The sequence below is a fragment of the Callithrix jacchus genome, chromosome 17 (genome assembly GCF_049354715.1).
Source record: "Callithrix jacchus isolate 240 chromosome 17, calJac240_pri, whole genome shotgun sequence".
NCBI classification, from domain to species: domain Eukaryota; kingdom Metazoa; phylum Chordata; class Mammalia; order Primates; family Cebidae; genus Callithrix; species Callithrix jacchus.
In genome coordinates, this window is record NC_133518.1 from 77,690,537 (window position 1) to 77,703,372 (window position 12,836).

Consider the following 12,836-nt stretch of genomic DNA (forward strand, 5'->3'; position numbering starts at 1 on the left):
CAAAACACACTGCCACGTGTGTACCTATGCAACTATCTTGCATGTTCTGCACATGTACCCCAAAACCTAAAATGCAATTTTTAAAAAGTGCAAATAAAAAAAAAGATAGTTGGAATTCCTGTTGTGATTTGTTGGTTAAATCTTGAGATTAGTTTGTATTATGCAGTCATAAGGTTTTAAATCATTTAGCAAAAGATTTCTGGTGATTTAGCTGTCCCCTTCTCTATGTTTACTATGATTATTTGGAAATGAAAAGGGCGGATAACCTTCTTTTAAATAGTAACCAACTTTGGGGTATCCTATTCTTAATTATTACATGCAAGACAAAGCGGGCAGGGAACTCTGGACCTCAGGTTTTAAAATCTGACGTCCAGAGTTCCCTCTGCCTCTTTCAGAAGACATTTACATGACATTAATGCATCGACTCCGAGTCAGACCAAGACACAGTCAAATCACAGGTTACCATTGTCTTAGACAGAATATATAAGTGTACACCTGTTTTCCTATTTGTAAATGGTGGTGGTAGTGACTGTCAATAGGTTTTATGAGAATGTATAAATTTACATATATATTAATGTAGTTTATATGTATATATAAAATAGAGCACCTGGAACACAGTGAATATCCAATCAAATAGTGATAGATCTATTATAATCATTATTATTTGTGTTGTAATCGTAAGTATATTCCTTAAACAATGCTTCAAATATTTGCTTTAGTTATTATTTTTATAGATTATATTATTTTTATTTAGTTTTAGGTTTATTTTATGCTTATGAAAGATACCTTACAGACAATGGTATACTTGACTTCAGTCCTTCAATAGGAAGATGAAGCAGTAGCAGCAATACCGTGTCTCTCTAATGAGTTGGAATATTACTGATCGCTTTGAAGCCCCCATGTGATTATTCCCAATGAAAACCTTTCTCTTTTGCTTAGAAGTACCACGTTTCATTTTGGTTTTACTACACTAATTCCTAGAAAATAGTTTTTTGGCTTTCTATCTTTTTGACCCTTATGATCTAAAAAAAAGAAAAACCTATATGCATGCTATACATGTATTCTGTACATGTGTTGCACTTCTCTTAACATTGTGTTAAGATTTATCCATGTTGATGAATGTACCTAATCTATGTTCTTTGTCACTGTGGTAGAATATTCCATTGCATAAAACAAATATGCCCTATTTTTTAAATCCTTTCTCCTGTTTATGGATGTTTAGTATTTTTCCAGTTTTATTTATTTTATTTTTTGCTATTTTGAATGTGACTACTGTTAATATTCTCCTGTTAGGCTGACTTATGTGGAATTGCCATTTTTATAGGGCAATGATTCAAACTAAAAATTTCATATGATTCAACCCAATTTATGTCTGGTATGTATTTTTAAGATTATATCTGAAGCATATACCTAAGTGTGGCAGAAATGCTGGTTTATAGAGTATATGAATGTTCAGCTATTAAAATGAAACTTGATTGTATTACAAAGAGATTATACCAATTTATACCCCCTAAATGAAAATTGTCATTGTCCCATTTCCCACCAACATTTGATACAAATTTTTATTTTGGTGGATGTAAAATATAGTTTTAATTTGCAGTTCTGTAATTACCATTGAAATTAAGCATCATTCTATATGCTTGTTTGCCATTTCTGTTTTTTGAGACGGAGTCTTGCTCTGTCACCCAGGCTGGAGTGCAGTGGTATAATCTCTGTTCAGTGCAGTCTCTGCTTCCTGGATTCAAGCAATTCTCCTGCCTCAGCTTCCCAAGTAGCTGGCACTACAGGCGCTACTCACCATGCCCAGCTAATTTTTGGATTTGTAGTAGAGATGGGGTTTCATCATATTGGCCAGGCTGGTCTCGAACTTTTGATGTCAGGTGATCCACCCACCTCCACCTCCCAAAGTGCTGGGATTACAGGCATGAGCCACTGTGCCCAGCTAAAAATTATTTTTAAAAACAGAGTTTCCCATAATTTTTAGGTATGTACTGCTGAGAGGTGTTTCCCTACAATACCATTTTTCTGCTGCTGAGAAAATGGCAAAATAAGATTATTTAACTATATTTTTATCCTTTTGAATAAGAGGGTTTATTGATTTCTAATTTGCATTTTATAGTCATATAGTTAAAATTTTAAGGGATGTAGTGTACATAAAATATTACTTTTTAAAAAAGTGTTAGAATTATTTTATCTTTATACAAATACTATGTTTTTATTTTTATAAAACAATGATTTTTATAATTATTTTATTTGTATTATTTAACTTTGCAATTACATATAATACTTAACATTTAGAACTTCAAAGCACGAAAGTTTAGAACTTTTGGATATTACCTTTTGGCATTTGTGGAAAGCCATACTAAGTCTTATATATGGTTCATTTTGTTACAAAGAATAATTTTGTTATTAATTTAAGAATTGGGATGATGAAACTAGTAGATGACCCATTATTTTCTCTCTTTCTCTGTAGCCTTGCTGAGGTCATTTGTAAATATTTGCTAAGTCCATAGAAAGATACTAGCTTACATAAACACTGACATATAAACACTATGTTTAACTCTGTTTTAATAACAAAATAGATTGATTTTTGTCCAGCTTTTATCTTGCTCTCAATTTGTGGTCTTTCATTTTGGTTTCCTAGGTCTTCTTTTATCTTCTGTGTTGAGTATTAAACCATGGGGAGGAAGCTGGACCTGTCTGGTTTGACTGATGATGAAACAGAGCATGTTCTTCAGGTGGTTCAGAGGGACTTCAATCTTCGCAAAAAAGAAGAAGAGCGACTAAGGTGAGATGCCTGTATTGCCCAACAGGGCACAACAAACCACATGTGGACAAGCGAAACAGGTTTCCTAAAGGTATTTCCTCCTGCTAGCCCTGAGTTTGGACACAGACCTATGTTTGCCAGAAGAATGTCCTGTCCTTTGTAGAAAGGTTTGCCAGTTTCAGAAATGTCAGTTCAGAAATGTGTTGCTCACAATCCGATCAGATATTTACTGGGGCTGCTAACCCTGTAAGTTACTATTAGCTATAAAATGAGTGGAGCTTGTGGTGACCACACTGTCTTGAGCTTCCTCTTAGCCTTAGTTTTTTGTTGGCAGGTGTTATGGAAGGATAACCAAAGTGTTAAGTGAACAGTTCTTGTGAGAATTAGTCTCATCCCAGTTCGATGTTCTGTTTGAACTCTCAGCTACTGTGGCACAGGAAAAGAGCTTTGAAGATCAGATACAAGGAAACTGACCACCAGGCAGGGATGGGATCACCTGGCTTAGCACCACTTCCCTCATTTTATAGAAGAGGAAACTGAAGCCCAAAGAGGTAGTCTCCTGACTCCTCTGCAGTTGATATTTCCCCATGAAATGCTCTTGGGAATACTATGGCAGGTCAATTGGAAAATACTGTGGCAGGTAAGTTACAACTATGCCTAAGTTGGAAGAAGAGCGATAGAAATGAAGTCATGTATTAGGCCTAATGTGTTGAAACCCAATGGTAGGTCAGTATTCGGCTCCCTCATCTATAAACCTATTATTCCTTGGAGTTCCATGGGTTTATTCACAGCACCATCTTCTTCCTTACACACTAAGCAAATATCTGTTTTCTCACTTTGATTATCCAACAGCTAGAACAGTGCCTAGCACATAGTTTTTAAAATCAATTATTAACAGATTTCTTGTCTTTCATCAAACAAGAATATATTTAATATATTCTATTCGTGAGACCAAAAAATGGTGGATATAAAGATGACTCCACTAAGGTGCTTATAGCCTAACAAGGGAGATAACATTGCCAAGAAGTATAAAGTCTGAGGTACTCCAAGGTAGAAGGAAAACAATCCCTTTTTGGTAGTAGGAAAGAAGTACCAGTTTTAAGCTGAAAGGGCATGAGTAGAGCTTTGGCATAATCCTGTATTTCCGTATTTACATAGGGTATATAAAAAAGAACACAGTCAAGGACATCCCAAAGGTTCTTTGGCTTAGAAAACTGGAAGAATGAAGTTGTCATTCACTGAATATAAAGACAGAGGAGCAGGGTAGTTGGTAGCCAGGTAAAGTTGAAAGCTCTGTCTCAGACATCTTCAATTTGAGATGAATACTGGACCTCCAAAGGAGATGCCAACTTGGCATTTATGTATTTGCAGCTAGGAATCAAGTGAGAGGTCCAAGTTGGAAATTGAAATGTCATGGAAAAGGTCACCAGAACAATAGGAGAGTAGATGGAGCAGGGAAACTAGTACCCTTGCTTGGCAGCACTAAGACCTGGTCACTATTTTACATTGAGACCAGTTTCCACATGGTAGTGCTTTCACTGGATTCTTTCATTTTCTTTCCTCTACTGTACCACTGGAAAGAACCATGTCTTGCTGAGTTTTGTGCCACAATCTCTGGGTGCAGGGCCTGGTACACAGTGGGTGTACCCTAAAGATCTGTGGAATGAATGGATAAATGTAGATTGCTTGTCAATCCATATGACTCACTTCATGTGTGGCTTGAAGAATTGATCTTAGTGTTTCCCTTAAATCATGAAAACTATCTGTGTGTCATGCTTTATCTCCTGGAAAGCATTTTTTCAGATTCTCTTTATTATATAGATTGGGTTAAACCATTTCAAACCATTTCACATATGGGTAAGCCAGAACCTTGTTTTATGTCCTTTTCTGACTGTGGAGACTTGCCTTAGTGCCGCTGCAGAGTCAGGTGCCAGTTCATGTGTAAGAGCAGCTTTAGGGCTTAGTTTGAGGAGGAGAATTTTAAAGAAAGAGAAGCTGTCACTGTAGTAGACCTGACAAAATGGGCACCATCTTTCTCATGAGGATAGTAGTCTTAGTGGACAGCAGTCAATAACCTACTGTAATTCTGTGAAAATGCATGGTCGTGGGAACCTGCTTGTGCTGGGGGAGATGATGCTTGAAATCATCGGTGACCACAGAGGAGTGACTGCTTGCTGTGGCACCTCTTGTGGTACTGGAACTGGACATTTTTTCTATGAAGACTGCTGTTGCTGTTGTCCTTCTGCTCATGACCAGGGACATGGCTTGACAGGTACCTAGCATACTGGGATGAAGCTCTGAATGATTTCAGCAAAGAATCTTACTATCAAATAAAAAGAGATGATGACATTGCAAAACCACTGAAATCGCCAAACATTTGCATCACTTTTTCATATTGCTTAAATTTTGGATACATAAAAGAATCTTGGATTATAAGTATTATTGAACTGAACTTCAAAAGTATTTTAGAATTACAGAAAGTATTTTCCTTTAGTGAATGGAAAATTCAGAAGAGTTTTTAAATTACTATTTTATAGTCTTGAATTAGTTTCCTTTTCCCCCAACCAGCTGTTCTTTATTTAGCTAGTTTCTCCAGCTAGGTTTTGTGAGGGTAAGTCTTGAGTGCAGTAGAGCTTATTATCTGGTGTTTATAATGATCTGTTCTTCAGTGCAGACATTAAGTGTAGTAATAACTAGGAGGTGGAAGTGTGAATTAAGTGTCCTCAGAACATATCATGGTAATATAAAGAGGGATAATAGGGATAAAGAATTCATGCAAAGAGAACTAAAAGGTATAAAGCAGTCAGTGTGAACTGGCGCAGTCCCGAGTACTGCACAATTCACCAAGTCACTATAATGTTAGTACCAGTTTACATGGGGGTACACAAGAACAGATTACAAAGCTTGCCCAGAATCACACAGTTAATCAGAGTAGGGCCAGTATTTTGTTTCTCAGGTTCTCGTTATTATGTAGATTGGGTTAAACAATTTCAAAACTGTTTTACTCTCCTTCCCTCCTTAAAATAATTCCTTAGTATCATCTAATGTTCAGTAAATTTGTCCCACTGTCTTATTTCTACAGTATATTCAAATCAGAATCCAAACAAGGTTCACTCATTAGTCTGGTTGTTTTGAATCTTAAACCTCTTAATTTTGTCATTATTTTTTTACTTAATTCAGAAGGCAACCATGGTATTGGGTGGCTCTGGGAATATTTGGCTTTTCTAATTTGTCATTTTATGGTTAGGCTGATTAGAAGTGGAGCTTAGATTTGTTGTAATTTTCTTCCCCTTTAATAAGTTCCTTTCATTACAAGTTAGGTCTCTTCCCAATTTTGCCATTTAAATTTAAAAAAAAATTCATAGCTAGGTGTTGGTGTTTTTTGTTTGTTTGTTTGTTTTTGGGGAGAGATGGAGCCTTGCTGTGTCATTCAGGCTGGAGTGCAATGGCACAATCTCAGCTCACTGCAACCTGTCTCCCAGGTTCAAGTGATTCTCCTGCCTCAGCTTCCTGAGTAGCTGAGATGACAGGTGCAAGCTGCCATGCCAGGCTAATTTTTTATATTTTAGAAGAGATGGGATTTCACCATGTTACCCAGGTGGGTCTTGAACTGCTGACCTCAGGCAGTCCACCCGCCTCGGCCTCCCAAAGTGCTGAGATTACAGGCATGAGCCACTGCACCCAGTCGTGTTATTTCCTAAAAGCATGTATTTAGAATGGTTGTGATATTTGTACCCATGTGGAAGGGGCAGTGTGACTGTCCTGGCTCTGGCAGGTGAGTGGAGCAGGACACTGTGGGGAAAGCTACAGCCCTCATTCTTTACAGGCCTCCTGCTGTCCCCCAATCCCTGCTACAGCTCACAGTGAGCAGAGTCACGTCGTGGTTGGTGTGTAGATATCAGCTGCTATGCGTAGGCAGTCACAGGCCTGACTATGTAAATGATTCTGTCAACCCCTTGTCAGTAAGATGAGACACTTTCTCAGCACTGGAGATGTGATGCATTGAATTTGTAATGTCATTAAAGCTGCGTGTTTATCACAGGACTGTTGAAAACTGTTGGGGGAAGATAGAGAATTGATGGGCCTGAGAAGAGCAGACATGCAATACCAGATACTGGAGGTGGGGACTTACTTACAAATTCAGTAGAGTGAGTGTTGATTCCATTTCTCCAAGACATACAACAGCATTAACACTATGGATGGAGGATGCTGGGGGACAAAAGGCATGGTGACTTCTGCTCCCATCTAGATTACTCAGGGGCTTTGAGTTTCATCTAGATTGCTCAGGTAAATGTGTCAAAAAGTTCATCTTATACTTGGTTAATTTTATTTTTTGCTTTTCTTTTTTATTGGATGATTTCAGGCAAATAGTAAAATTATGCAAATGGAAAAGAAGACCTTATAATGAGAAACCTAAGTCCTCTGCTCCATATTTAGTTCTTCGTTCTTTAGGTCTCCTGGAATGACCTTCATAAATCTGAACATGTGTATTTTTTTTACTATATTTCAATGTATCAGTATTAGACATTTTTTCAACTTTCTGCTCTGAAATTGGTGACTTAGCTTACTTATACTACCCTTGTCTTTTGTTTCTTGATGATTATATTATTATTTTTGGCTTGGCTTTCTACTGGTTCTCTTTCAAACTTAAATAATAGATGGAAGCCTCTGAGTCTTGTTCTGTCAGCATTCACCATTCTTTTTCGATTCTGGCAGTGCAGTGTTTAAATAGTGCCCCTTCCCTTACCTCATTCTGCCCTGTGTTCCAGCTTTCCCTATGATACCTTTACTCTCACACATACAACGCTGGGGCATTCACCTGCTGTTCCAAAAACATATTTGAGTCTCCGGTTTTGTTCACAGGATGATTCTAACTGTTGAAAACCAGTAAGTCGCCCCTACGTAGTTATGATTAAAAACATTAATATTGTTTACTGCTCCCTGTTCCTCATTTTCACAGCTTTATTGAAATCAGTAGGTGTCTGATTATTCTCTTCCTTTTATCTTTACCATTAGGAATTAATTATGCTTTTATTTCTTTGCTGTTATTGGAAAGGAGTCTTGAGAGGGAGCAGAAGCCATTAAGTGTTTGCTTTGTCTGTCATCTGGAACCTAAATGCCACAGTAACTTGCTTACTAGTCAAGGTCGTGTGAGGATCCTGGGGAGAATGCAGAGGTGGAAAGCACGCCCTGTGTGTAGCATGTGCGCCGAGCATGCTTTGGGGTCAAACAGATATGGGTATGAGTCCTTCTATCATGATTATGTTGGGCCGGTTTCCAACATCATCAGAAGTCTAACTGAATCCAGAAAAGGCTGGGTCATTGCTGCATGTTAACCATGTCCCATTTGTAGGAAAGTTGACATTTCTGGAAACTTCACCCTGACTACTAGTTCAGCTCTGTTGACAGAGCTCTAGGGGTTAGGAAGCCCATGCAATGGGCTCTGTTCCCTCTGTAACAGCTCTACCCCCAGGTTCTATGAATCTAGGCACTGGTGTAACCCACTGAGAACATACTTTTTCATGAACTTTCAGGTGTCTACACTCTACTTTGATTGCCCTCTCTGCTTCTAGTGTTCTAGGAGAGTATGCCTAAACGTATTGAGCGCCTAAACAGAATTCAATGGAAATAATAAATTAGTTAGCATAACAACACAGTATCTTCAGCTTTGTATATAGCAGTCCTGCTTTCCCAGTAGTGAAATATATCACCTATATCATATGACGTTTCTCCATACCTTTTTTCTCTCAATTATGTAACTCTTGAGAAATTTTCAAATAGTAGGGAATAAAAAGCAGGCATATATGCCACATTTAATTCCATGATGTTCAAAAGTCTTACCCAATCCACTAGATTTCTAATAGAATTTGAATGGGAAATTGGGGCCTTCAGCTGGGATTTATACCTTCAGCAGGTACCGTTGGGCAGCTTTTGTTCAAGCATTTTATGATGACATTGTTCATGGCATAATAAAGTCTTAGAGAAGAGAAGAGGCCCTGACTGGAGGAAGAAATGCAAAATGCAACTTTCTAGGCCATCAACAGTCAGCAGGCAGACCATTGAGGTTCAGTGTGATTAGGGGTGGGAGAGGTTAAGACTTGTTTTCCTCTGTTGGACCTCAGTGCTTCCTGTGTGACTCAGATAGAGGAGGCCTAGCATCAAAGTGAGTACATTGGTCTCCTGATGGTAACTTCTGGGCTTTGATTTCCACATCGTCCCAACTCCTGAGTACCCCATGTGTCTTCTTGGGCGTTGGGCATTTGGTTTAGTGTTCATCCTCAAAGGCCATGTTCCCTGTTCTCCATCTGTCTTCCTGTGTATCTGGCAGACATAATTTTAAGAACTATTTCTTCACATCTGCAGTGTAGCATATCATGATGTTTTGTTAGTATAAATATATACGTAGATTAAATTATCAAAATAAAATAGAATGTCACCTGTGTGGCGGAGACAAATAGTGCTCACCAAATATCTTGTGTGCTCATGCACATTCACAGTGCCCCCTGCAGTTAGGTTGCAGCCATGTGACCAGGTCTGGATAATCGTCTGTGAGAGGAAGGGCCTGTATTACTTCCAGGTCAAGGCACTTAAGAGTTGGTGTGACTCTACTACCTCTCTCCTCACCTTCTGTGGTAGCCTTGGAGGCTTTGTGTGGAAACATGGCACCACGTGACACAGAGAGCCTGATCCCTTTGACACTGGATGGAGGAGAGTTTCTGATGATCAGCAGGGGACTTTGTGTGGGTTTATTGGGTTGAGTCATTGAAGCCTTGGGGTTTATTTCTTAGAGCAACATAGCCTAGTATTACTCTAATTAACATAGTTTTTGAGAGCTAAAAGAGAGCCAAATATTTATCATGCCTCAGCCTTTGACTTTGTAGATGAAGAAGCATGCTCAGAGGGTACAGAGGGCGTTAGTGGTAAAGTCTGGATGGGACCCGAGTTTCCTGATGCCAGGGCTCCATCTTCTGCCATCAGGCCTGTCAGGTAGTAGAAGACACCTGTAGCAAGATCTCCAGACTTAAACTGGAATCACAGTTTATACCCTACGATTTTATATCATCAGGCACATTACAAAGCGGTTTTAAAATGACTGTTAACTGAACAATCCTCTGGTGTTCAAATTGAGTCTTGGAGTCATTGATGAGATAGCCATAGGCTTTATAATTTCTCATTTAGTATGTGCTTGCCAAAAGCTAGTTAGCATGTGGATAACTTCCAAAAGTTGCTGGTGCTCTAATGGACGTAGTCTGTGGAGTAGCAGGGGTTAGATTGGATGAAACTGTTTTTTGTAACTGTGACTGGCGCCTAGGCTGGGCCAGGGGAAGGAAGCGAGGGGAGAGGGCCATGAGTGTGAGATAGCACTTCCTGCTGTGTCTTTCTCAGGTGTAGCTGCCACAGCCCAGCAGCTGTGCTGTGTCAGCTCCTCCTCTGGCCTGTGTTAAGGAAGGGGAAATAAATGCTTTGGAGACTTGTTTCTGTTGCCCATGATGGTACCAATCACTCACTTGCAGATGTGGCCCACATCTGCCTTGTCATCTCCAGGGGTAATCTTCCACCCCCCACTGGTCAGGTCTAAGTGTTGTGAGAAAATAAATAAGAGCTGCTAGGTTGTGTGTGAGACCCACTGTGAAGAATCAAAGCCCTTCTCAAAAATTAGAAATAATTTGTGTTTCTAGTCAGTTACACAGAGACTCCTTTGAGGATTAATCACCATTTTTTAAAGTAGAAAGAACATGGTACTTTAATAAAATGAGTTAATGATCTTTCTTCATTTAAGATTTATTATCATTTTAAACAAACAAAAATTTTATTGTAAGAACTTACTAGAAACTCAAAAAGTTTCTGTTTCAAACAGTAACATTTCTTTGTTTTTACTGTCTTTTGTTTCAGACACTTAAATTGAGCTAATGAATTAGCAAATACTTCTGATTATATCCTTCTCTTATGCTGGAAGTCAGATCACCTTGTATGTAGAAAAAATATGCCGTATGATTTGTGAAATAACTGTGTATGCATAGAGTCCATTTGCTCGAGGTCTCCTTAGAGCTTTTTGTAGCTCTTTGAGAGTCTGCACTAACATGGTGGCATTAACCTGTCCAGTTAATGAACCTGGTGTCACAATGGGGATGCTTCAGGGTAGTTCTTTCTATGGGATTGGTAGATCAAATCAGAGTTGGGACCAGGTGCATTTAATGGTGCGATGGGAGGTAGGACACAGCTCTGGTTGAGTTCACTTTGTGATGGGGAAAGGCTCAGGAGGAGACAGAACTGGGAGAGCTGGGGAGAGAGCCTGGAAACTCATGGAGGATAGGTGTGTGGGCTGCAGAAAGTAGGGTGGAGAGGACCGATCTTAAAGCTGGAAGATATCTCACAAGAGTTTTTTTTTAATTCTGTTTTACTTAGTATTGGTATTTTTGTTAATAATGGAAGGCCAATATTAATCAAAAGCTGTTGGGTATTCATTAATTTGCTTCAAAATCATATTTTGAATGTCAGGAGCCTTCTGGGAAAATATGAAGGGGGTGGAAGGGCAGCAATAGGGGGCTCACAAATTTAATAAGGTTCTTAGCCCTTGAAGAAAAGCCCAAAAGATGAGCTAAGTCCTATATGAGTAACTAGGGTACTATAGAGGGTGAGAAATAATGGGAATACATCTGTCTTGGAGGAGGGGGCTATGAAAAGAAAAAGACTTCCTGAAGACTTGCTTCCCTCTCTTGGACCAAGTGCTTCCTGGGTGACTCAGATAGAGGAGGCCTGGCATCAAAGTAAGTGCGTTTGACCCTTGAAGAAGGACTGGAGTTTTTAGTGGTTTGACACATAGGTCTGGGCAGCAGGGAGCATCCTGGGTAAAGTAATATGGACAGAAGAGGGAACATGTTTTCACAACCCCAAACTGAGACCTGTGGTGGGCAGTGGAGGAAGAGACTGTTTCGCAGATAATTTTACTTCAATGTTGCTAATAACATTGAATAGAATGTGGTGTCCAGGAATATCATCTCCTGTTGTCCCAACAACCCTGGGAAAAGCATATTCTTATCTGTTTACAAAATGGGAGAACCAAGGCTCTAAAAATGTGTTAAATAATTTGCTCAGGTTATACAGAATAACAGGTGAATTCAAACTCAGGCACAGCAGCCCTAGAGTCGAGACGAGTAAGCAGGGCAGCACACTGCCCTTGGTACTGAAAACAAGGACATCCGGGTGCCATGGGATAGAAGAGATAAAATTAGGACCATCTTGGAAAATCCAGCACCTGTGCTTGCTAAAACCTGGGATGTGTTCAGGGATGGGAAAGGAGTAGGGTTTAAGTCAGCATATGAGAAGTGTGCAGTTGGGACAATACAGTAGCCAACTAGCCACATGTGGCATTCCGCACTTTGAATATGTCTTGTCCCCACTGAGGTGCAGTCTAAGTGTAAAATAAATGCTAGATTTCAAAGATCAAGTATAAAAAAAGAATGTAAAATAGCTCAATAATTTTTATATTGATTACACATTGAAATGTTTCCAAAATTACATCTTAAATAAAATATTTTTAAAGTTAATTCCACCTTTTTTTTTTACTTTTTAGAACGTTTTAAATTATGTACGGGGCTCACATTATATTTTTTTGGACAGTGCTGGTCTGAAATGTAAGATTAAGCAGTTTGGGATTTATAAAAAAGTAAGCTTTCTTTCCCAATTTTGTTTAGGATTATTCCTTTTTTATATGTGGTTTTTAGGTATCTGTAAGAGCCAGCTAAAGTTTTAGCTAATTAGTCAGATATAGGCCTTTACTATCAAATATTGTTGTCTCTGCACATGAAGGTGGTCTCTGAGTCATGCCTCAGTGTTGTCTTTATTACACAGTATAAAAGAAAAAGCCTCCTGTATCCATGCCATATTCATGACAGAGAGTTTATGCATCTCAGGACAGAATGAACTCTTTCATGTTTCCCTGAAGTTAATGGTTGACCAAATACATCACGACCTTTGAAATAACACATGGCTTTAGAATGGCCCCCATTCCCAATTTGTATCACATCATTGGCACCATAAAGTTATCAGACATTCACCTGTGGGGTCT

General features: G+C 38.9%; 1 protein-coding gene across 11 annotated transcripts in view; it reads left to right on the top strand.

Moving 5' to 3' along the window:
- Positions 1-12,836, top strand: part of MYRIP (myosin VIIA and Rab interacting protein) — a 468,404-nt gene that overhangs the window by 90,234 nt on the left and 365,334 nt on the right. For 9 of the 11 annotated variants that reach the window (XM_002759753.6, XM_078354712.1, XM_078354713.1 and 6 more), the window contains one exon: positions 2,645-2,788. The exons of 1 other annotated variant lie outside the window; for it this stretch is intronic. In XM_002759753.6, coding sequence (XP_002759799.3) covers positions 2,679-2,788 — 110 coding nt within the window. In that variant the 5' untranslated portion in view covers positions 2,645-2,678. Of the gene's footprint in view, positions 1-2,644; positions 2,859-12,836 lie in introns of all 11 variants that reach the window. One more of the 11 variants, XM_078354711.1, reaches the window with a different exon arrangement.